General features: G+C 37.2%; 1 protein-coding gene across 5 annotated transcripts in view; it reads left to right on the top strand.

Moving 5' to 3' along the window:
• Nucleotides 1–26,010, top strand: part of UTRN (utrophin) — a 342,938-nt gene that overhangs the window by 273,407 nt on the left and 43,521 nt on the right. For all 5 annotated transcript variants that reach the window (XM_059469342.1, XM_059469343.1, XM_059469341.1 and 2 more), the window contains 4 exons: nucleotides 9,675–9,736; nucleotides 10,767–10,841; nucleotides 16,718–16,919; nucleotides 24,161–24,246. In XM_059469342.1, coding sequence (XP_059325325.1) covers nucleotides 9,675–9,736; nucleotides 10,767–10,841; nucleotides 16,718–16,919; nucleotides 24,161–24,246 — 425 coding nt within the window. The remainder of the gene's footprint in view (nucleotides 1–9,674; nucleotides 9,737–10,766; nucleotides 10,842–16,717; nucleotides 16,920–24,160; nucleotides 24,247–26,010) is intronic.

The raw sequence follows: 26,010 nt of genomic DNA, 5'->3' as shown, positions 1-26,010 counted from the left end.
TTTAAAAATTTTTCAAATGCCTCGATTACCAAGAGGAATGGTTGAGATATTTATTTTGAAAATAATAAGGAATACCTAAGCATAGAAAGGCATGGAGATCTTGATGTGCTCTACAAAGAGCAATCCCTAACTTTGATTTTTTTACTCTACCAGTGTTTATTTTGTTTGCCTGTACTTTTAAGGTCAAATATTGCAGCTTTGAGAGGAGGATAGGTCTTTGTTTGAAAGGTAAATGAAATTTTAAGAAGGTGCGGTGTATAAGTGAGACCCAGAGTAGTGCATTTTAGGCTGGAGGAAATCTGTTTTTAAAATATTATCAGTTAGAGTTTGGGAAAAGAGTAGGGTTTCTAAGTCTGTAGGATGACAGTGAAATGGACCTGAAGACAGTTCATTTTAAAAGAACATGAGGATATTTTACTATTGCATATTGCTCATAACTCTGAGAGCCACATTTTGTGCCTCAAGCAATTTACAAGTACTTGAGAGCTTTGAAAAGCAGGTGGCAATAAATCTGTCAATCAAACCTGTTAGCATTCTTGAGATGTGACAGTTGTTTTTAAACTGTCATCTGAAGATTAATTTCTTTAAAGGATCTGGGTGAGTAACCAGAAAAAAGCAAAAACCTACTATGAACATCCTTGAATTCTCTATAAAAGCATTTGTGCTTCTGCTCAGAATTTTGCGAGAGGCAGCAAAAACTGACACACTAGAGGTTCCTGGCTCCCTCCCAATGGAAGAAGAGGACAGAAGTTGGATGTGGAGGCACATTCTCTGCTCAGACTCAGGCAGAAGTGCTGCTAAAGTGATCACACCTGCAGCAGTAATTTAAGGAAAATGCTGAAGTGGCAAACTGCAGAAAGCAAGAGGAAAACTACCCTAAACCTCTTGTTTTTTCTTGTGGGTATGTCTTTAATGGACATTGAAAGATTTATGTTCCTGTTCTACCTTATCAGAGTCAGTAGCTGGAGTTGGGGGCATGATTTGGCCTCAGAGGGTTCTGTGGAGCTCACCAGTTCATTCAGAGTTGGGGATCAGAGATAGAAACAGATGGAACAAACTAAGATATACCTTCTGATCTGTGCTGAGCAAAGCAAAGATTTTAAACTTGAATATTTCATATGTATATCTTTTTTTATTCCTACCTAATACATTCTTCTGAGTTTCTGAAGCTCTCTCTTACCCTTCCTCAGCAAAAGTTCAGTTTTTGAGAAATCCCTTTTTTTTTTTCATTATTGGTTCTGAAGAAAACCTTTCCAATACGTGCACCAGGTACAATCCTTCAAGCACACCAGTTGGTGGCAAAGTATTCCCTGGGAACACAGGCCTTGCTCCCATAGTAGTGAGCTGCTGGCCCTAGAGCTTGACTGCGGAATGAAACCAGCTGGGACTCACAAACAAAACCCAGCATCTCTTAGAAATTGTTGTTAATGGTCTTTCACAGGAAGTTTGGTAGGGATGCAGAAGTGTAGGGCAAGTTCTTTGAGGGTTGAGGTCTTTATAGAGGTAGAGACCACTGTTTTATTTTCAGGATGGCTTTAATGGAGTCAACAGAATTTACTGTTGCATCTCAAATGAGACTTTTCTAGTAATCCTTCCATACTTTCGACATCATACGTGCTGCTAAAGCAATGTCTTGATTCTTGAAAAGGATTCTTGGTACATGTAACTAGTAGGATTTGCTTTTTAAAAAAAACCTTGAGGATTTCTTTAGCTTCATAGCCTGGAAAGCAGACTGCCTTGGCTGTTTCCTAGATTTTTTAGTTCTTACTGATCTAAACATCATTGTTTTCAGCAGCATCTAGATAAATCAGAGAATTGGGGAAGATAAAGGAGAAAACGACTGATTCTGAACTTCATTTGTTTTGTTATGATGAGGCTGGAGAGTACTCTTGGGTTTAAATACCCTTTTAAATCTTTGTCTGTTGCTTAATTTCAGACACAGTTTAAAGAAGAGAGAAAAACAATACTGACAGGAAAAACTTACTAGTTTGGAATGATTACATGGAGTAAGACAATTCAAGAGAACAGTCAATAAGATTTAATGATTTTTTCATATAGAAAGAAAAGCTAGGAAAAAGGGAGAAACTGATTTAATTTTCTTTTTTTTTTTTAATTATACTAACACCTTTCAATGAGTTGCCTTTGATGTAAACCACAGCATGAATAGAAGAAACAGCTGCAATAAGTCTCAAAAACTTTATCATTTGAGAGCAGCTGACTGTATTTACAAGAAGAATTCTATGTTCAGAGGGAAGATTTAAGATGCCAGTTGTTCATTTTATGGTATAGCAGAACAGGATAATAAAAGTATGATCCAGTGATTGGTGGCCGAAAAATGAGAAGTTTTAAAAATTAATTTTGAAAGGGAAATAAATGTTCATTGAAATCGGGTTACTGAAATTCTGAATACGAACACTTTTTTTAGAAAACCATGAATTTATATCTCTACTTCATTTTGATAGCTTTTTGTCTGTGTCCTTGAATGAGAAATGTTAAATATTCAGAAAGTCACATAGTTGCAGATGATGATGTAGTTGTACCTGTGTTGAGTATTTGGGAAAAAGAAGAAACAAGAACCAACTGCAGTCTGCAGTTTTATTGCACACAGGATGTAGTTTAAAAATATTAGAGAACTGCACCTGAGAAGGCAGGAGAAAGTACTTTAGGTAGCAATTAATCTGTAAGGAGGGTGTCAAAATAATACAAGATGTTGTATTTTCAGGTAAGAAACACTTTGTTTGGTTCCTGACACCAGAGGTAGCTTGCATTTACATGGGTAGAGAGAAGTGGCTCAGTGGAAGGTCTTTGGTGTGGTGACTTTGGAGTCTAGTTTCTTCTCCCCACCCCATTTGCTAATGGTTGGCACTTCTGCCCTTTCTGGGGTTGTATTTAATCAGGTAAGGAGTCATAGGAGCAGTCAAAAAAACAGTGTACAACCTCCTCTGCCCTATAAGTTCAGACAGAGGCAGTTTGGGGTGTTTTGGAAAGAATCAACTATTTTGCTTAGCTGGAAGGAGGATTTGTAATTCATTTGGCCCAGGCTTTTCAAGGTGTGTGTTTCCTGGGCTGTGGTGGATATTTGAACTGAACTTACACACGTGATCTACCCTGTCACTTTTCTCTTGTATTGTTTTACTATCTAAGCCAGATTGGTGAAATGTTGCTGCTTCTGTTGATCTGATTTTAATGTAATCATTTTGCCTCCTATTTGGTTTTTTTCTTAAAACCAATTAGAGAATATTTTGTATTTCTGTAGTCTGTAGACACAGTAAAATTCAATGAAAACCTTAATCTGTAAAATCTTGATACTGCTGCTGCAAAAAAAGCATAGTCTTTCATACTTTTTCAATTGAACTAATAAGCATATGGAAGGGAATGCAACACAGAAGGCACAGTGTTACCAGTGCACTTTATGTAATAAAAGTGAGAGGTTTGGGCAAAAGATTTGGCAAACTTGCCATTGAATACATTTTTCATAGGTTAGTTGGTAAAGATTTGAGATTTAATAGGGAAAAATTTCTGTTGTTGTTAATTTATAATTATTTGGATCATATAAATAAGACATCCTTGACCTTTGTAACAGTAAATTTAAAAAAACAAAACCTGTATTACATAGCATTTCAATAAAAAATATTCTAAAAATAAATAGAATAATAAATTAAACACTATGATCCTTAAACATCCCTGAGGGGAAACATGATAAATATGCAGAAAGCATAATTACCCTAGCATTTCTCACTGTTTTTAACTACAATTTAAGTGTTCTTTGGCCATGTACCTTTCAATGCCATAAATTATCAAATATTTGTGCTGTGCAGAAGAAACAAAAGGGCAATACAGAAGAGGTTGCAGTGAGTTTAATCTCATGCAGGGCATTATATAGGGAGAGCAATTTCTTGTTGCAACCATTAAATTGATCGATATCAAGCGCCATAGTTGCCTTGCCGTTTCTGTAATCCTGCAAAGTGGCTGGCATCACCAGCGTCTTAGAAATCCTATTTTATCACCTCCTATATTTTGTTCAGCTTTATGGGGACAGGAGTAAAATGTTTTCTGCTTCTCCATTTTTTAAGAGTCTTCAGAAAGTCTTTGCTGATGTTTGGTTTATGCCTGTATGAGGAAGAGGGGGAGAAGTAAAGGAGCCGAGAAAAAAAATTCTTTTTTTTATTATAATTATATCCATAATCTCATTCTTATAAGTATTAGGTATTTCCCTTAGAAGGGAAAAAAAAATCTAATTTACAGAAAGAGGTAATACAAGTTTGAAGGTCTGAGAATGTCTTCAATTACCAGTTCCTGTGCTCATCTTCATTTTCAATTAAAGAAATGCAGTAGCACATTTCTCTGGAGTGATTTCAAAATATCTGCATATAAATGATTCTACCAACCTCCAAGGTGCAATACCCTTGTGATGCATTATGCCTACTCTTTTCACCACAAAACAGTATTTTCTAATGGGCTTTCAAAAAAGAAGAAAGACATGAAAATATGCAGTATCTAGCCAAAACACCTTGACATAAATTGGGAATGTTATGCCATTTGAAATTTGGCAGGGGTAGCAAAGTCAGAGTTCTGAGTGCTGTTGATTCATTAGTGATCAGTAAAGATCCTGATTTTGGGTAATGTTTTGTGCAAATAACTACAGGAACAGAAAGGTACTTAACATCATGCCAGAGTGCTGTTTCTTGTGGTGTTTGCCAGTGATTATCAACAGAGGCCTTGTCTATGATAAGAAATGATAAAAAATACCCACAACCTGTTTCTAGTTTTCTTTCTTGTACAAAAAGAACAATTTTTTTTCCACACTTCCATGAGCATCTTGAAACACCTGGAGATGTTGAACTTAATCCATTCATTTCAATAGGAATGTTCTTTTCTTTCTAGAGCATAAATTAAACTACATGGTAACTGTTTCTCAGCTTTTTATTTACAATCAGGAAGTGGTTTAAAATGGATTATCTTTTCTACTTATAATTAGAAAGCTTCCAGCAAACATAATGGATAAGAAATAAATTGTAAGGGCAAATGTTTGTCATGTAAGCTTTAGAGCACTTCATTAATATGTGGGTGGTTTGTAGTTTGGAGTATTTTATGGTTATCATGTTTTTTTGTTAGTGAAATTTACACAAATGCATTTATACTTTTTAAATTACACTGGTTTGTCAGGTAATATATTCATGGATGCATGTTTTGCTGTGTGACTCATATTGAGTTGGTAAGTTTGCATAAGAAGAGATTTAGAAGACTCTTGCTCTGAATAACTCATACTTTTGATAGGAGCAACAAAAAAAAAATCTCTTGTCGGTGAAATGCTTCCAATTCTTCCCTGACTAAACCATGAGGAAAGATGTAATATGTTCGTGCCCGTTGTGTTAAGCTCTGTAGGGCACCTCACTTCTGTAACAGGCAAACTCCCTCCTTATGCCACCCACTGAACAGAATGAAATCTTGTACCTTGGGCTCCTGTACACCTTGAAAAATTCTTTTTTTTTTGGTGCCATCTAGAAGTGAGGTGAATAATGGACCTAACTGTTGATCACCTTCAATCAAAGTTAATATCACCTCACTCCACGAGTAGTTCTTGACATTAGCAGGGTGCTTACAAGAGAAGGTGTTCCTTGCACAGTCATCACTGTGACCCAGGACAGAAGTACCATAGTAGTTGTAACAGAGAGAGAAGACTCTGCAGGTTTCTCTGTTCTTGGTTAAATGCTTGGTTTGAATATTTTTGGAAGTTCAGTGAGATGAGTTTTTTATCCCTCTTGTTAAATTTACAATCATGTTTTTTTTCCATGGCTCTGTCCAGAGAAGTCTGGCTTTGTGCCTAAAAGAAACCTACCCATGGAATGTATTTGGTGATGGTGGCAGCAGTGCCTGTGACAGTGAAGCTGCTGCCTCCCTTGACCTGAACAGACTGTTGAGCTGGTGATTCATTCACTTGGAGCCCATTGCTCTTCTCTGCGGGATCCTTGAACAGAATTGCTCGGCTGTTACCACAGGTTTCCTGCTGGGTGTTTTGGGATTGGGCTGGCACAGTCACCCTCTGTAGTCATTTAGCAGCTGTCAGGTAGTACTGACTTTAAGGAATTGGAAAGAATTCTCTCTTGCCTTTTTTCAGTTGCACCAGATGATGTTCACTTGGCTTCCTTTCTCACAAATTCCGTGTGGCACAGAAAGAAACTGAGTGATAAGTTTTAAAAGTCCATTGGTCTTTATGCAGTCTGGCACAAATTTCTTTTGCAAATATAATAGAAAAATATTTTATGGTCATTATTTTATTAGGCATAAATTTCATGTTCTCTGTTTTTCTGTAAAGAAAAAAATTAGCTGTTCAGGTATTTACTGCATCAAATGGAGAAACACTATTACAGTGCAGGATACAGAAGTTTTTGATATCTCGTTCACTTTTTCCGCTTCATGTTAAGTAAACACAAAGTAGGAAAAAAAAGCATATTTTTTATGGCATGTTTTCACTATTAAAGTGATTTTAGTCTTTCAGATAAAACTGTACTGAAACTCTATATTTAAAGTATACGATTTCAATAATGAAACTGTTGTTTGCTCTTAATTCTTGGAAACTTGATTTAAAGGATAAGGTTTGATTTGTAAAATCAGCTCTTATTCATTGCATATGGGTTTATAAATTACTTACAAGCCAGAATCTAAATTGCAATTAACTGTACCCACATCCTAATTAAGTATTGCAAATGCATAATGAAGTATATTTCCAGAGGGAGAATAAAAAAAAAGGCAAGGATTTATCCAAGCACATAAGTATTTTTTCTTCTATATTTTTAATAATTTAAAAAGAAAAAAAGAAAGGAAAAAGAGAAAAGGTCTCTGGACTTAGCTAAATAAACTTTGCATTTCTGCTGCAGCTCTCAGGAGTATTTTCACAGCATCCCACTAGTCAGAAATATATTTGTTCATGAAACCATATGTTTAATGCCAGAAAACAGGGAACTGGGAAATGATGGCTGCAATTCAGCAAAGTCCCTATGATCATGGCTGGTTTTGCCATCATAGTTTCTAAGGCAGTAAACAGGATTTGTCTCATCTAAATTGCATGTAGTTTACATGCAGTGTTTGCATTGATATTTCAGCATTTAAAATAGAGGGAAATGTATTTCTGAGTATACATGTATTTACAGCTTCTGTCGCAGTACTGCCACCTACCTTTACTTTTAACATAAAATATTGAAGTTGTTTTAGTTAAGGCTTTATTTTTCTCAGAATATCCTAAGAAATCCTTTTCACTTAGAATGTTGACAGTAAAATCACCAGTTTTTTGGAATTTTTTGTTTTGTTCTGGGGCTTGACTTTTAGAAGTGGCTTCTTAGGGAGTTTGAGTTAAAATTGAGTCTTTAAAACAAGCTTTATTAAGCTGATCACATGTTGTATTCATTTCTATGGGCAGTTGCAGTGGATTTAGTCAACAATTCTAAATGGGCAACATATTTATGGCATCCTGTTAACATGATAATGCAGACATTTGGCAGCTTCCAGAGTAGTTTTGAAATTATTAAATAAGTTGAGCAGTATGAAATTGTATTTCCTGTTCCTGTTTACTTCGGTATTTTCTGAAGCTGTATATGTTCTTTTTTCTGCTATACTGTAGTCTTTTGACACCAGGGTGAGAATGCTGGACAGTCACCAGCCTTTACCATGGTAAAGCATAAAATCCAAATATATTATTTCTTGTTGCTAACTTCATGATTGGTTTTATTGGTGTACCTTTTACAGGAAAAGGATTGTCAATCAACTTGTTTTTGAAATTACTTTTCTGGACAAAGATAAGCATGGTACTGTTTTAGAACTGTCTTTCTAAAAAGTGCAAACCCACTGATTTACTGGCATGCATTAGCTTTAGAGTTTAGCATTACCAGAGCCTTGACCACCTTATTGGAAATTTGAAACATGATAGGAATTCATGTGATAAAGATATTAGCATGAAATAAAATAAAAGCTTCTATTCAGGAAGATGTATTGAGATGTAAAGATGTATTTAAGTATTTTCTTTTGAATTGAGTGGAGTTTGCTGTAGTATTTTTGAGTCAAAGTCTGAAAGAAGTCTTGATTATTGTTTGAATCTCTCTTTTTTAAATGTAGTCATGTTCAGTCAGTAACTAGGGAGTAATCACGAAGAGGAAAAAGAAGATTTTTACTTATTGTGTTAATAGGAAATACATACTTTGCCTATGAACTTCCATGAAAAACCCCTCCCCAAGTTGTGATGGTGCCAGATAGACAAATGAGATCCACGGCAGAGTGTGAAGCCTGATGGGGAGAAGCTGTCTGTGAATACCTAGGCTGGACTCAAAGCTGGAAAGGACTGTAAAATGAGGATCATGTCCCATGTACAGAGATCCATTTCAAGCACTTTCCACTGGTGTATGTTTGAGGGTAATGCATACACAAAAGCGTCCTCAGCACTTTGTTAGGAGCTTGCCTTCCCTTATGGTATGTGTCCTGGCTGTGCAGTTCTTTGGAGTAAGGACTTCCTATACAATTTTTTTGTACCACCTAGCATGAAAGGGTTCATTCTTGGTTGGCTTCTTGATTAAAAAATAAATGTTGATGATAAATTATTGTGCATTCACTGAGGTACAGCTATTTATATGTAGCAAACGATGATACAATTCACTACGTTTAATACCAAAGTGGCCTTTTTAAAGTCATAATTTACAACCAAGTATCCCTCTGTGCAGGAAAAAGAAAGGGTATATTAACAATTTTTAAATAGAAACAAAGGTGAAATACTTGGTGTTCTCTGAGCATTACTGTTAAATTTGCTAGCATAGCATAATTTTGTTTTCATTAATTTTTGAAGGGAATCCTATGATCTTTTTAACATGACTTCTCTGATTACTTACCTTGCAAATCTAGTTCAAATGTAAATACTTTGTGAGACAAGAATGTGCAATCATTCCAGCAGTTAATATTGATAAATACAAGTAAAGTGTGGCATGTAAAAGGGAATTGGAGATTTCAGTGGACCTGACATAATACTTGTTTTGGCCCATATGGCTGCCTACTTGAAACCCTGATAAATTGAAACAGCAACACTAATCAGTAGGTTAAGGGATGCTGCCTATTGAATCTCTGTTCTGTGAACAGCAGTGTAGAGCATCTCCCTTAAATCAAGATAGTTATTGATTGTGTGAATGGTGATCAGGTTTCCCATTGGACTCCGTGATCTTCAAGGTCCTTTCCAACCTAAATGATCGTGTTACATGTTAAATAAATGTTACTGGTAAAGTTTAACATCATTGTCTGTGTTCAGATACCTATGCTCAGATATTCAATGAAGATTCAAATAAATTCTCAATATTTTTATTTCTAAATTGTTTTTACAACTGTATTTGTAATTTTACAGCACAGGAAATTTTGTACTTTTACCTTATTAGTGTACCTCTTAGCTGTAGGGTCAGAGTCCAGCTCTTACCATCACAGTTAGAATCAAAAGTAAATATTGTTAAATATGGTGGGCTGTTGGCTGAATAGCTTTGTGATTATAAAATCAAGGAGCTGGGTGGTACAGATCATGCATTTTAATTAGAGCTGAGGGATTTCTTGCCACTTAAATGCCGAAAATCAGAATATCGTTAAGATTTTATTCTTTGTAAGTGCATATGTGTGTTTCCTGAAATTTTAATTACTTTGTTCCTTTGTAGTCATGAGACACAGACGACTTGTTGGGATCATCCTAAAATGACTGATCTCTTCCAGTCCTTAGGTGAGTGCATTCATTTAAACATTGTGATTTTTATTCCATGAATAAAAGCTGCACTTGGATACTGACCATGTTTGAGTTCTTGTGACCTGAGTATAACAGCATTTCCCACTTTGTGATGAGGCACACTTTGCCCAAAACCTACTGCCTTGGTCATTGATTGCATTTTGGCAATATTAATTCTGAACCGTGTACTCTGACTGTATGCTTTAATGCAGTACCTTGGGTTTTTTCTTTTAACTTCACAAGGAATTGTCCAATGATACAGGCTCTCTGCATGTTTAAACCAGGGCTCTGGTCTGCAAAGAACTAATTTTGGTAATAAAATAGAGCAGCTACCTTTTCAGTAAAAGCTAAATTGTATTATAGTACAACTAGTTCAACATGCCCTGACAGCATCAACATTTACCGTGAAATCTCCCATTCTAAGGAGAGGAAGGGTAAAAAATACTGTTAAGTGAGGGAAAAAATGTTACTGTACCAATTGCTTTCTAAAACAGAGCTTACAGCTATGAGACTGTCCCTTTTAAGGCACACTTTGCAAAGTCATGGCACGTAAATCAGAGCTTAAGCCATTTTTTCTGTTACTGACATTTGCTGCCCTCTGTTTCCTGTATATTATCTGATGGAGTTGTAAATTATTTGAGAAACTTGCTGTATTTGAGCAATTTTCTGGGAACTATGTACCAGTGCATAATATGTATGTGAAACTCTCCTGTATATATATGTATGTATGTGTATTTGTTTGTTTATTTATTTATTTATTTTGCATGTGCCAAGATAGTGTTGGCATTTCTGGAGGGCCGCTCTCTTTAAGGTCCTGGACTGTCAGAGCCAGGAGGCTTTCCCTGAAGGTGAATTGGACTGAGGTCCCAACTTGTCTGGTTTTATAATTTGTTCTGATATATCCTGTTAATTCATTGCAGAGAAGAGGAGGGATATCAAACTTCTTCCAAAATATGAATATTTATATGTAAATAAAGCTATGGGCTGTACTTTTAGGGCCGCTCACGTTTCTGTTCTGCTGTTTCAGCTGATTTGAACAACGTGCGCTTCTCCGCCTACCGCACGGCCATCAAAATCCGCAGACTGCAGAAAGCACTGTGCTGTGAGTGGGGCCTTGGGGGAAAATGGTTTCTCTCCAGTACTTGTGGAAGGGAGGGTCAGCTTCAGTCTAACATCATTAAGCATGGACCAGAGTTATCCTTGACCCAATGTCAACCAACAAAATGGCAAGAATTGCCAGTAGTAGGTGTCGTTATCACAAATAAATAAAATAAATTAATAAAAAAAGAGGTGCAGCAGCTAAGTTGAAATGGTAAACTCACTAAGCATCACTTTCATCTCAAATTTTGTTCTACAGGTAAATTTGTTTACTTATAAATTTATTTATGTTGCTAAGTATTTAAAAATAATTTCCTATTATATCACATCTATGATTTAATTCAGCAGCATGTTGCATAATTACCATGTACACTCAAAGTTTAGCAGCCTCAGAAGTGATAGATCAGGAGATCTTGTCCTGGCCTCTGGACTTGAGACTTCTCCAAGTCACACAGAAATTACCACACTGGGGATCTGTGCTCTTGCTGAGTGTCCTGTGTAAAGCAAACTGAATTTTAAAAACTATAGAAAATTACATACATAAGAACAAACACCTAATAGAAAAAAAAAAAAACCCAAGGTGAAGTAGAAAAAAGCAAAAGGAAACTAGACAATTTTGGAAGAAGATGTGGTATGTGAATGTGATAAAGGTTGCAGATTTTGCACCTTTTGAAACATCTTGGCAACAGATAGTAGAGAGATGTGTGATATTACCAACATTTCCTCTTTACAAATTAGGAGTCCTTGGCATGGAAGGACTTTTCAGCCCTGGAGGGTGCACAGTGCTGCAGGCAGAGCAGGAACACAAGAAGTGCAAAGTCCTCCTAGGGGGGTGCAAGCCGGAAAGTAGTTACACAAGAGGGTTCCCTTCCCACCCTCCACGTGATTACCTTTCTTTCCAATCTAGAAGACAGCAGTCTGATCTTAGCTGGCCTTCAGATATCCATCATACTGAATGAAACTGTGATGGTAGCTAGCTGCTCCAGAAAGCTGGACTGTGTCTGTGCACAGCACAGGCTCTTATCAGTACCTATCACCAGTTCTTCATAAGATGTGGTCCCACCAAGGACTACAGCTTCATCTCCCAGCAAGACCAAAGAACATTATGAGCTTTTTGCTTGTCAGTGTGCAGGGTATAAAGTATTCATCAACATGTATCTAAAAACAAAAAGCAAAGCAAGAGATCAGAAAGCAGAGTAAAATTCTCCTTGTGTGAGCTGCTCCTCAGGGAAGAGTGGGAAAAAACAGACTGCATATGACAGATGCTTTTCATGTTGTCTCTCTCTGACAGAAATACAGCTTTTCTAGTGACCTGTATAGATCAAGCTTCACTTTCATTATTTCTAATAAACTTTGAAGAGGGACATACTTTCTGCTCTTGGTAGCTCTCCTCATTCACAGATTTCAGAAGTACCTTCCTGTTGTCTCCAGTTTCAAGGGAGGGAGTTGGAAGGGAGGACAGAAGGAAATAATAAGAAGTAAAGACAGTACTCCACTTTGAAAGAGCTAGGAGTAAAACTTTCATCTCTACAGGTCCAGTCTGCCTTATTATCTGTGAAGTTGTTTGTTTACTCCATCTCTGTGCTTCGTGGGAAGAGACAACAGCCAAAAAATCTTTGTTATACACGTGTACTTAATAAAGAATTGGTTTTATTTTTAGGTGGGGAAAGAGTAATCTTCTGTGCTACTGCCATTCATTTTCAGGTCTGAGTCACTTTAGTCTTCCACTCTATTTCCTATAACATTAATTGCAGATGTATTTTAAAAATGTTTGGATGCAGAATGCTTCAGAAAAGCTTATGTGCTAAGGCAAAGAAACATCAAAACAAATCACCAAAAATGGAGATCACTGTAAAATGTGACAAATTGATGTCACAGGCATGGTGTGTGTATAATGTCAAAGGTGTTTTTGGTGGGAACTCTCAAGAGCACAGCTGGAGCTGGATGCACAGTTCCACTTGCACCTGATAGATTTTGACTTTGCAGCGTAAGTGCTTCACAAGCAGATTCAGGACCAATTGCACTTTAGAATGTTCATTTGAGAAAACTTTAGAAAACTTTGCTGATGCCCTATCTCTCCTTGGTAAATGTCAAAAAATCTCGGCTCTAGGGAGGTTACTCCCATTTTCCTCATTCTCCTTTTAAAATAGAAAATAGTGTCGGGTTTCTTCTTGTTTTGTTTTTTGGCAGGTAGATTCCTGCACAGATGTACCTTTTCATATACATGTGTATGTATTTTGCAGGAACGTAAGAAAGGCTGCAAGTTTGAAATAACAAATTCTTAGCCTTTCTGGCTCAGATTATGTGGGGCAAATGTAGGGAGAGTGCTTTCCCGCTGTAGCAGAAGAATAGGGCCAGAGAGAGTATGGTGTGTTTCAGATGTATTGGGCAACGGTGTAGCACCACGTCCTGATGATATTTTATTCTTGTGCAGCATTCTTTAGCTCATTTTCAAGAAATTATAATGCCCCACATACTGAAATACAGTACTGAAAGGCAAAAAGGGAACAAAATCACCATGTATATTCAGAATTCTGTAGCTGAGTTCCTGTAGTTGATTCAAAATTTAAGAATGTTAATAGGACTATCAACCACACAAGGGGAAAAATGGAACATTTAGACATCAGGGACTAAGAGAGCTGTGAGCACATTGCTCTTTGAGGGAAGAGTGCAGTCTCTTTGCTGCAACTGCTATCATTTGTAAGGTCTTTTTAATAAAAAACTCCGCAGTAGTGCCCTGCTATTTTCCATGGAGTTACAGTAGCCTCAAATTTGCCATTAGCAGCTGTGTATAGTTACTTGCTCATGAGTCAGTCACTCTCACCTGCTTTAACAGTGCTGAATGATATGATTTCTCTCTTTCTTTGGGAAAAAGAGAAGGGGAAAAAATGGGCCTTGTGCCCATGGGTTGGTTAAAAGCAGGATTGGTCATTCAGCATGTTTAAGCAGATGCAGAATGGTACTGAAGAAATGCACTGAAATCTGTGTAGGCATCTTGCCAGAAATAGCATGACAGTGTAACTGCTTATCCCAAATTTTATTCAGCCAGGTAAGTGCTGAAGTAAGCAGGAATGGAAGTAATTTACTCTGATTGTTCTGCGTGGATAGTGCCATCCAAAAGTGTAAGTTTAGCTTAATTTGCATTTGTATAGCATCAGACTTGCTATGTTTTTAATACAAAAATACTGGAAGTACCTCTCCCAGGTCCTTCTGAAATGCTCAGGCAGAAATGTGAGTGAGATCTTAATGACAGCAGATCAAGATGTGAAGTTAGCAGGCTTAATGTCTGTTGAATTTCTTCTTTTCAGTGCAAGGATGCTAATGTTAAGCCTAAGAAAAAGGCTATAACTTCTTGGCTTCCAAAGCTTTCTGAATTTTCACAAGCTTTAAAAAGGGCAGGTTTGTGTGCTGTCAGTCTGTTTTATGCAGCTAATTACCTGATTTTAGTCAGCTATTAAGTACCTTAGAGAAACAGGTTGCAAAATAAGCAGAAAACATAAAAAACCCAGACAAACAAACAAAAAACCCCTTCAACTCAAACATAAAATAAAAGCTAATACCAAAACAAAACCAGCAAACTGATTGCGTTAATTTTTACAGGATTTTCTTTGTCATTAGGGTTTTTGAAGTCGTGAAGGGGAAGTGTGATAAGTGGCCATCTCCTAAATTCAGCATGTATGTCATGGGGACAGCAGGTTACCCTCACTTGGCTTCCCTCCACATCTCAAAAAGTAGTCAGGATTACACTGTGAACTGGTTTTGGGTTCATGTTGGCTTTAGATATGCCTGTGAGCCTTTTGCAGTGTATCACATCCTTTATAACTACTGTAGAAGATTATGCTGCAGTGAGTGTATTGCCAAACACTTCGGCTACCTCAGGTCAAACTAGGGGCAAGGTGTTTTGCTGCAATTACCAGTCTGCCTCTTTGATAAATACATGGCTGGCATTTGTTTGCAAGCCCAAGAGAAGGGCTTAAAATATCCCTAAACAAACAAGAAAGAAAATTAAAAACAAACAAATGTAAGCCCCTGCAAATCTGATGCTGTGAGGTGAGAATGGAATATACTGATTTTAGTGCAGGGGAGGAAAGGCAAGGGTTGTGAGGTACTGTTTCTCACTTTGCAAAGATGTGAGGAAGGGTAGATAGGGGACAAGGGGTTGGAAATGCACCCTTCTTTTGGTAGATGATCCCTGAGCTCTTGACAGAGTTGCTCATAGTGGTTAATGTTTTTTTGCTCTTGCTTCTTTTTCTGTTGGACTTGCTTTCCAGCCCAGATAGAATTATCCAATTTGCACAGGATGCAAATCTGGGCTCCTTATTTAATACTGTTATTCTTCCCCTCTGCTCTTGTGAGACCCCATCTCACAACATAATGCATCCAGATCTGGGGTGCTCAGCACAGGAAAGATGTAGACCTGTTGGAGCAGGTCAAGAGGCAAGCAATGAGGGTGGTTGGGGGATGGAGCATCTCTCCTATGAGGAAAGGCTCAGAGAGCTGAGGTTGTTCATCCTGGAGAAGAGAAGGCTCCAGGGAGACCTTAGAGCAGCCTTTCAGTACCTAAGGGAGGCTTAAAAAAAATAGGGAGAGTAACTTTTTTAAAAGGACAGACTGTGATAGGATAAGGACAAACAGTTCTAAAGTAGAGGAGGAGACATTTAGATTAGGTATTAGGAAGAAGTTATTTACTGTGAGGATGGTGGGACACTGGCACAGGTTGCCCAGAGAAGTTGTGGATGCTCCATCCCTGGTAGTGTTCAAAGCTGGGCTAGATGGGGCTTTGAGCAACCTGGTCTAGTGGGAGGTGTTCCTGCCATGGCAAGTTTCTAGGTTAGAACAAGAAAAGAAAATCTTTAAGGTCTCTTCCAACAAAAAAAATTTTCTGATTCTATGATTCATTGTGATGATTGGTGAAGAGCAGTTCACAACATGCCAGAGATTGTCAAATGGATTTTTTTTCATTTGAGAGATGACATTTATAATGCAAATGTGTTACTGACTCTTCACAAACAGCTCAGTATGAGCTTTTAATATACTCCAGCTGCATGTTATGTATATTGTAGCAAGCATACTAATACATTGCAATTATATTTTTAAGTTAAAGTCCTTGCTTGCGTAAAGAAAAAAGTCACTGAGGATTATACCATTTATGTTTCATCTTTTCCACTTTCTTTTGCAAAAGGAGGTAGAAGAGCTCATTGATGGCCTTTTCTTTTCACCATGCAAACCTCAGATTTTCACAATCACTTTTAAATGGTTTTGAGAACAAAACCCTTTTCCCCCTGTAAAATATCCATTGCATCACCAACTGGTTATAGGAAGAATTCTGTAATAAAGGAGATAAAAATATTTTTCAAGAAAGCATAGCATTTAGTGTTCTGGAAAATTACAATAAATAATCTCCCTGCTTTCTTTTAAGCCCTAATTTAGCAACTGCTATTCAGTTAGTCAGGGCTTTAAGAAAGAATTCTTGCTTAAAAATTTGCTTTGCTTTACATTTGATCAAAAGGGATAGTCTTTTTATAGGATTCTGCTTTATGGTAAATATGAAGAATCCCATAAAACCTCATGAATTCTCTGTGTGTGCATCCAAAGGTAGGATCCTCTAATCACACAGACTACTTTAGCAGCTATTTTAATGTTGTTCTGGGCTGTGCAGTGCCATTATGTTTGTAGTCTAGTTTTTTTTAAAGCAAATAGTGCCCAAATGCTGCTGACTTGTCACAGAGAATGGTTTGTCACTATAAAGTTACTAAATGAAAGCCACTGGGCTAGTTGTTTGCAGTGTTTGCTACAATTTGCACATAAGCAATTATTGTCAATGTGTATTCACACATTCCTTTTTTTTTTAATCCTATTATTTTTTTAATCTATTATTAGTGGACCTGTTGGACCTGAACACAACAAGTGAAGTTTTCAAACAGCACAAGTTAAGTCAAAATGATCAACTGATTGGTGTCCAAGATGTGATCAGCTGTCTCACTACCATCTACAGTGGACTGGAAGAGAAGCACAAAGATATGGTGAATGTTCCTCTCTGTGTAGACATGTGTCTTAACTGGCTACTCAACGTGTATGATAGGTAAGAAAAATGGCTTTTTTTGTCACAGTGTGTACCCCCAGGAATGATCAATTATAAAGCCTTAAAAATTTCTTTATTAAAAAGTTATCTTCTGATGTTTTTGGCTCCATAATGAAAGTACAGTTGCATACAGTAAGGTGTTTCTTATGCCGTCCTGTTCAGCACTGAACTAAGATTACACTGCTTTTGTACTACTACCAAAGAAACATTGAAAGGATTAAAAAAAAAATGTATGTGAGTAGAGAGCTAGCTGTGTTCCTACTGTGAATATTCCAAGTCTACCAGATTGATGGCCATTCAGACCAGATTCTATTTCTGCCATTGGTGGGGACAGTTTTTTCATGTATTTTACACTTAGTTATTTGCTCTCATAATCCTGGCTGAGCTCCCTTCCCTGAGTGCTCTGTGAAATGGAGGTTGTTGTGATCTCAGCACTAAAGCCTCTCTGATTCTGGAGGGTCAGCAGTGTCCTAATTGTGGCTCCATTCCAGCATGTACAGTTCCTGCCATGGATCAGTTCTGAGGGCTGGTGTTACGTGGTCCTCCTGCCCTTGTCCTGGCAGCCAGGCTGTATTTCCCAAGGACATTGAGTTTGCCTAAAGAATATTTTGGGATGCTTACAGGAAGAACTTGTGGGTTTATTAAAATACACATTTGCTGTTTCCAGAGAGAGAACAAAGTATCAAAAACCATGAAAACATCCACTCCAGCAGCCCTTTGTGGTTTTGGCCAGTTCTTTCTGAGCCCTTTGTCAGTTCTTTCCTTTGCTGGAAATTGAACTCTGTCCTCTCTGCCCTGCCCTATGTCAGCCTGCATGACTTGCAAGCAATCTACTTTTATTTAGTTGTGCTTTTGAGTCATGAGTTTGTTGCCTATTTTTCTTAGTGGCATTCATTATCCTTATCTCCCTTGTGTAGTAAAAACTGGGGGAAGACTTGGTTTCCATCAGCTCCTCCATGCCCTAAAATGTGTCTCCTTACATTGCTTCAGCAAAGGCCTTTCAGGACTCTTTTGGAGCTGACTAAAGACTCAGTAGTGTAGTACAGGTTGTGGTTGCTTGAGTGTGTCTGATTGAAAATAGTTCAGAGCTATAAGCAAAATTACAGATCAGAATTGCTAAGCTCCATGAGGGTGGTTACAAAACTTACTTTCTTTCTCACCATTTGCAGCTGAAAAGAGCAAAAGTATTTCTTGAATAGCGATAAAAATTTTTATACCTGACTTTGCAAATGGGAGTTTTTACTTGTAGATGTATAAATAATCTTCAATATGTTCACTCAGTGCCAAATTCTAACAGTTCATAGCTTTTTGCTTTTTTCCTCTCAGAGGATTACATACCAGTTCTCCTGTACTTCATGTATATTTTACTTTATTTTGGTTTTAGGGGAGAGGGAAGGAGGGAACAGAGTACACAGAACCATTTGCCATTTATCTGCTGGCTACCGACATTCAAACATTGCTGTTAAATGTTCTGATATTTCTGTTAGTTGGACTTCTCCCCATTACTGCTGAAAAATTAGAGGGTCCATCAAATATCGACTGGGATTTCTTTCTGCCTTTATTTTTATTTTGGAGAGTTCTGTATTGTGAATAAACAAATACATTGCTTGCAAATAGAGCAGTAGATCAAGTGAGTTGCTTGACTGAAATGTTATTGACAATTTAGAATAATAGACGTAGTGATGTCAGAAAATTTTTTGTAGTTACTGGCTGGGTTTTGTTTTCTTTTGGACTGAACACAAATTACTACATTTTCTTTAGATCCTTACCTTTGAATCTTAACTTCAGGTAGAAGTGAAATTGTTTAATCTGTTCATATTTAAAATGCACTTGGTAAGCAGCAAATCTTTCTTTCAGTAATGTTTCCAGTTTCTCACATTTCCCCTTGACTATTATGTTGAAAACTTAATGTAGATGCTTCGTCAAGCCCATTGAGACTTTATTTAAACTTTGAAAAATCCAGGAGGAAGGTTTACTGAGAGAAAATTACATTTTACAGTGTGTTTCCATGTTCCCCTTTCAAATTCACTCTAGGAAGAAAAAGAAAAGCTAGAAGACCAGGCAGCAATTCTAAGCTGGAATATTTTGTTTTGTTTTCTAAACTGGCCTTTGCAAAAGAGCTAATTTGTGTCTTGGCATTTCCATTGTATATAGTGCATTGGTGTTATGCATATAAAATGTGTCAAGTTGTTAAACTGCCAACAAAAAGCATCTGTTAGTCTCATGCTGCTAACGTGAGATTTAATTACAGATTCACAGATTAATGGCAAACTGAATAGTTCTCCAGACTTAACCTGCAGATGTCTTTGGCCCTTAAAAAGAACCTATTTATTTTTAGAAAAGGTCTGTTATGTTCTGTTTTTTCTGACACATTAGAAGTGATTCATTCTGAGCAGAGGAGAGAAACACTAAAATTACTCCATGACTTTTACTACATCAAGGACTCAAAGGTTGTTCCAGACATCAACATCTGCCCTTATAAACATTTTCCAAACTTAGAGTTCTTTTTTTTGGCTAGTCCAAAGATTTTTTTTTTTTGGTGAAATTAGAGATAACTATCTTGATACTTAGAATGAGAACTGTGAAGGAAGTTTTGATCTATAAAATACTTTGGCTAAACCTGTGTTTAAAGCATCCAAAAACAATAGCTGGTGGTTTTTCTTTTCAACTATATACTGTCACATTTGTTGAAATCTCCAAACATCATTTATAGAAAAAAGACTGATAGCTTTCAATAATAATGGAGTAGCTTAACACCCCTTGAAATGAGTTGCTTCTATATGTACTGATTCAGGGCCATGACTCATTTCAATTAGAATAAAATTTCAAATAGAATAAAGAAGCTTTTATGTGCACTGTTTAAATATTTTGCAATCTTTATCTGACTTCTTGTATTTCAACTTTTAAATTTTCTTAGGTTTTTTTTTAATGCTAGGATGCTTTTGGTAATGCCTTCTTTTAAATTGAATTTCTTTGGTACATTAGTCTGAGAAGGGTATCTGTGGTATCTATGCCGGTATTTTCCATATGATCAAAGCTGTCTTTCATGCTCATTCTCTGCAGCACAATCTTCCCCTGAAGAATCACAACTTTGTTTTTGTTGCACTCATACACCTGGCAGATTCTAAGACCAGCCTGAATTAATATCCCAGGCCTTACCAGCGTGTCCATTTCAGTCAAATCTGAACTTCTGAGGAATGAGGATGAGATACCTGCTCAGTCAGCCTTAACTTCATGTATTCCCCTTATGTACGGTTTTGACAGTAGCTGATGGAAGTTTTCTGCATGCACTCCACTTGCATCCCCTGTGTTTATGATGGCTGTTTGGATTAATAGAGCACTCAGTGGGAGCAGCTTAGCAGGCTGTGATAGCAGTAAGAACGCTCTGGGGAGGTTCTGGCCCTCAGTAAGGCAGGAAAATGAGCTCCTTTGTCTGACTTGTCTGTGGGTGATCAAAGGGAGATGTCTCTGCTGACCTTCACTGATCTACCAGGCTGCCTCGTGTTGCTGGGCTATGCAGATAACTGGTAGCTGCAGTCCCTGGTAGTCCTCAGCTGCAGTGCCAGCCATTGCCATTCCAACCGGCGCCAAAGTGTTCAGCTGAGTTGCCACACTCCATGGAGGCACAGTCAAATGAGACCCCCCCAATACTACGAGCCCTAGGATTCATCTTCCTATGTACCATCGGAGGACTAACAGGGATTGTCCTAGCAAACTCCTCACTAGACATTGCCCTACACAACACCTAGTGGTACACCCTACACTTCCACTATGTACTGTCACTAGGAGCAGTATTTGCAATCCTAGCAGGCTTTACCCACTGATTCCTTCTATTCACTGGGTATGCTTTCCACTCAACAGGAGCTAAAGCACACTTTGGTGTAATGTTCGTAGGCATAAACCTAACCTTGTTCCCTCAGCACTTCCTAGGCCTAGCTGGCATGCCACGATGATACTCAGACTACCCACATGCCTACACACTATGAAACACCATCTCCTCAGTAGGGTCCCTCATCTCTTTAACAGCTGTAATCATACTAGTCTTCACCATCTGAAGACCAGTGTTGTCTAGGCCTGAGAGCTCTTTTACAAGAGAAGGCTGAATGGCTCTGGGCTCATCTTCATTCTCTAGTTTTCCTGGCCAGCACCTGATAGTTTTATGCTACTGTCCCTCCTCCCCCAGGGACATAAGGTTTCTCTGGACTTCATGTTATAATTCTGTTCTCGAAGATTCTTTATTGTGTATTCCTGATTGCAATCTCTTATATTTAATTGTGTTGCCTCTCTGACAACTTTTTCTAATCTGGCCAACTCCTGTATGCAGCTGTGCCCATCACTGGTTGTCCCTTTGGCAGTTGCATGCTTAGATAAAGTGCTTATATATACTGTGTCTGTGTCATCACAATGCTGCAGAATATTTGCATACCACTGCTGGCAAACAGTAGTTTTTTACACTTACATTCAACAATTTAGTGTTAATTATATCCTCGTTAGTACATTTATAATTTACAGGTTTCACAGGCCTCTGTTTTGACTATGGTATAGACTGTGTTTGCTTGTCAAGAAGTTTTGGATCCTAACCCAGTGTTAGAAAGTTATTTGGAGAAAGGAATTAGATTCAGGCTCCCCTTCATCAGGATCAAAGAAAAAAAATTATCTGAGCTGCCCAAAGTGGCCTTATCAATTGATTTTGTAATGACAAGTGTGCTTGTATTGCTATAATGAGTCTGAATAGTGTGCTGACGTTTGTGGCATTTATGACACATGTGGCATAAATTTTTATGAATTCAGAAATTAAAAAGTTTCTTGAATCTTCCCACTATAAAGCCTTGATTCTTAGGTTTTGTACATATAGGACAATTAGATGGTTATGCTGCCATTCAGAAGCATCTTGCATGGTGGTCCTGCACTTCTGCTCAGCATTGGTGAATCACATCTGGAGTCCTGGGTCCAGTTCTGGGCTCCCTCAGGAAAAAAATAAGTGGACAAATTGGCATGAGTCCAGTGAAGTACAATTAAGGACTTGGAGTAACTGATGTGTCAGAGGCTGAGGGAAGAGAAGTTTCAGCGGGATCTTATCAATGTGCATAAATACCCAATAGGAGCAGAAGAGAAGATGGAGCCAGGCTTTTCTCAGTGGTGTGCAGTGACAGGACAAGAGGCAGCAGGCACAACTTTGAACACAGAAAATTTTGCTTAAATATATGAAAAGAAGATGTTTTTAATGTAAGAGTGATCCAACAATGCCACAGGTTACTCAGAGAAGCTCTTCAGTCTCCATCCTTGAGGATATTGAAGTGGGATTCCAGGGGAACCTGCTCTACCTGGCTGAGCAGGGGCATTGGTCTCTGGAGGCCCCTCCTGATCTCAGTGGTTTTGTGACTCATTAAGATGGGAAAACTTAAGCCATTGGCTTGGAAATGTCAGTACTACAATGTCTGTGGGTTTAGGGGGACAGAGGGAGTGTGTGTGGCATTTGGCTTTGGTGTGTTGGGGTTTTTTTCTGTATATATGACATTAGAGTGTTATATCTGTTTCCAAGAAAGAGACTAGGGGTGAATTTGTTACTCTTTCTAAAACATAATATTGCAGGCTTTGTAATTATTTATGTAATTTTTTGAGAAAATACTTTTTGTGTGAAGGAAGTTTTTCAAAGACCCTGCAGAAATCTGAAATCAGGAGAAGCTTAAAGCCTTTGTGCCCTGACCTTTTAGCTGCAAAGTATTACTTTCTGTCTTTAACAAACAAAGACTGTGGTCAGTACCGAGTTAAATCAAACCCAAATGAATGTTCACTTTTTTTTTCTGATGAATATAAATTTAAAGCACAAACAGCCATACACAGGGAAGAATAGGGAAATAACTTTATCAGGGTGTAAAAATGAGCCATTTAGATGGCAAGGTATGCCAGAATGATGTAGTGTCTGTGATTGAAAGAGGTAGTTTGAAGCTAAGCTTGAATATATAAAAAGGTGGCACTTTTATAGCGTTCTGGAAAATTGGGTCCCGATTTTCCAAATAGGCAGTAAAAGTAATAGATGTTTTTGATTAATTTGGCAATAATTTCTGTATACCTCTGTTCTGTCTTATGGAATGAAGATACTGCTGTCTCGTGTTACTAGATTAGATGATGTTGTAAAGAAAAATGCATTAATATTTTTAAGTTGCTTAGCTAATTTATCAACAACCTGGGAGTAAATTAATAATTTTATATTCAGCACAACATTTGTGGAGTAAATCAGACAGCACACCATATGCTGAATGGATAGGATAGAAAGAGATATGTAATAATCACTTCAAAAGTAATTAAAGTATAAATAACTTCTGTGTGGCAGAAAGGACCAAAGTAAGGTTTGAGGTGATAATTAATTTAGTGTTATCTTACTTGTTGGTGAAAGACCCAGCTAACCTTATGTGTGTAAAATACAGAGTTTAATTATTCTACAGTTGTTTGGGGTTTTTTGCCACGTCTCATTTAAAGACAAATTGCATGTTTTTTAATGTTTGAAAAAAGAAAGAATTCTTAAGAATGTGTTTCTGCATTGATCTTCTGAACTTCAAAATTGTCCTTTTCCATGTAAGCTGGGTTTGTTGTTTTAGTATCTTTCTGAACAGCATTTGCCCTGCAGGCTTAACATTACTTGCTTTGGTACCTACTTCTCTGTTCTCAAGTTGCTTTTTAGGTTTGGACATACTTTTTTGTAGGCTGGACAAGATGAGCCTGAAGTGACATTGCTTAAAAAGAATGACAGCTCCAAATCATTGAATTAGTGCATGTGATTGCCTCTTTATGTCCCAAAATTGTGTATGTTAAAACATACACCAAAACAAAACAAAAAAAAAAAAAAAAAGAAAAAGAGATTTAATTACTGTGATGTCAAAACTTGGTTTCATCTTACAGTCATTGTGTTTCACACTGAGTAATAGGCCTTCCTGCTGTGTGCTCATGTATTTTTTTTCTGTGTGTATCACATTAATAAATTACTTTCAGAACTTTGTAGAGCTAGATGTCTGTTCTTTTGTATTAAAACAGGCTGTTTTGACACATAAAACCACTTGGAAGGCAAGCTGAGCTTTTATGAGGGAAGAATTCTTAATGTGATTTTTAGTGTTAATGGTTTTTTTGAGATCTGAAGTATATTTGAAATGTAGCTCTCCAGTGTCTTTGTATTATATAATAGACTAGAGTTGGAATGAAATAAAATGAAACTGTATTAAATTGTCTTGTCTTTATAATTTCAGTGGCCGAACTGGAAAAATTCGAGTGCAGTCCCTGAAAATTGGCTTGATGTCTCTTTCTAAGGGCCTTCTGGAAGAGAAGTACAGATGTAAGGAAAAATTTCTTTTACAAAATACTCTATATAATTAATTCATGTACAATGACAAAAACCCTAGCAAAATTTGTAGTAAAACATTTCTCATGCTTAATGCAAGCCACTTTTCTTTTGAGTAAGTAAAAGAGAATTCTTTCTATTATCACCAGTGACAATGGCTAAAGTAGGATTTATATCTTGGCTGGAAAGTATTGCTGTCCATTCTAAATCATCTGAAGTCACAGTACTGCAGTCCCCAAAAGAAAAGGAGAATATAGCTTTGTGGAAGATGAGAAGTATTATATTTGATTCTTTTATCTCTTGTATGTATATATGTTTTGTTTAGGGGAAAAAAGCAAGTTAGTGCTGATTGCATCAGATTGATATGGCTGATAAAGCAAGGAAATACATCAAAGTCCTGCAATTGTATTTAGTGGTCTACAAGAAAGACTATCTGAACTCTAAAAATGGTTTTCTAGTGTATGTGCTTTCTGCCAGAATTGCGCAATTGAAGTTTAAAATATGTTTATTTTAGTAATCTCATAAGCTTGAGAAATACCGAGTAATATAAAAATATTTCACAAAAAGAAAATGCAGGACCAGAAGAGAATTTAGTAACTTTGTGGAAAAAAAAGCCCTGACAAATACAGAAAAGAAGATGGAGCACTATATTGCAGCATTCTAGATGATGGACATTTATATAAATCCCAAATTTGCTGTTCTTTACAGTAGTTCCTTGACTCATTTTGGAAACCCATGAAAAAAATTATGGAGACTGAATTTGCTCCATGTACCTTTGGAGCTCTGCAAAAACATTTCTGCTTTCCTTAAGAGCATTTGTAAGCAGTCTTGTAAACTTAGTTATTAACATTGAACAAAAGTAGAGGTGCTTTATGCATTGGGAGATATTTTGACATCTGAATGACATACTGAGACTTTGGGGTGTTTAGTTTCCTTCTGTCATTTGACATGTGTGTGAAGTATTCCATAACTAAAAAAGGGCTTGATGGACATTGCTTTGTTCCATGATGACAGTTCAGGAGGCAATCCGTTGTTCTGTGTGAAATAAAAAGCTTTCATAAAGTGTAGGAGTTAGGCTGTGGGTGATAAACTGATAACCCTAGGAAAAGATGGCTTTAAAGGAACTCTAAAACCTGAGAATACTCCTATTAAATTGCTATTGGTAATACATTATTATACAGTTGCCAAATACAGGCACTGAAGCAGAATGAGGAAATTACCTGGTCAGCTTCATATTTATGTTGTTGCTTTGTGTTTAGTAGTAAAATTAAAATGGCAGCTGGTGGTGGCTACAGATTTTACATAATTTATATGAACAAGATGGACTTTTACTCTGAAGGATGCTGTGAGAAGTCCTAAAAAATAAGTTTCAGAAGACTTTTGTACCTAGTGATTGTAACTTCAACCTGAAATATATCTGAAATTAAAGTAGTTGCTTGCATTCTTGAAGTACAGAATTAATAGTTAGATAATGCATCCTTTTTGTTGTAACTTCAGCTCTGATCAATGTGCCAGGCTTTGATATCTTTGTTAGCTCTGTTGTCCTTATGAACCTTAAAATTGTCACAGAAGAGCCCTTCAATCCAAAAGAAATTTTGCTAACAAAGGAAGTGTGTCAGGTACTGTTCTTGGTTTGCAGTGGCTTTTGAAGTCAGTGTTTTGGGGTCCTCTGGCACGAGCTGTCACAGACTCATCTTTGATATGAGCTCTTTTGGTTCTCTTGATTTTATTCATACCCTACTAATCATCTATTGTTGA

The sequence above is a fragment of the Ammospiza nelsoni genome, chromosome 3 (assembly GCF_027579445.1).
Source record: "Ammospiza nelsoni isolate bAmmNel1 chromosome 3, bAmmNel1.pri, whole genome shotgun sequence".
In the NCBI taxonomy this organism is placed as follows: Eukaryota; Metazoa; Chordata; class Aves; order Passeriformes; family Passerellidae; genus Ammospiza; species Ammospiza nelsoni.
The sequence above is the reverse complement of the archived record's forward strand: the minus strand, read 5'-3'. Positions and strand labels throughout refer to the sequence as shown.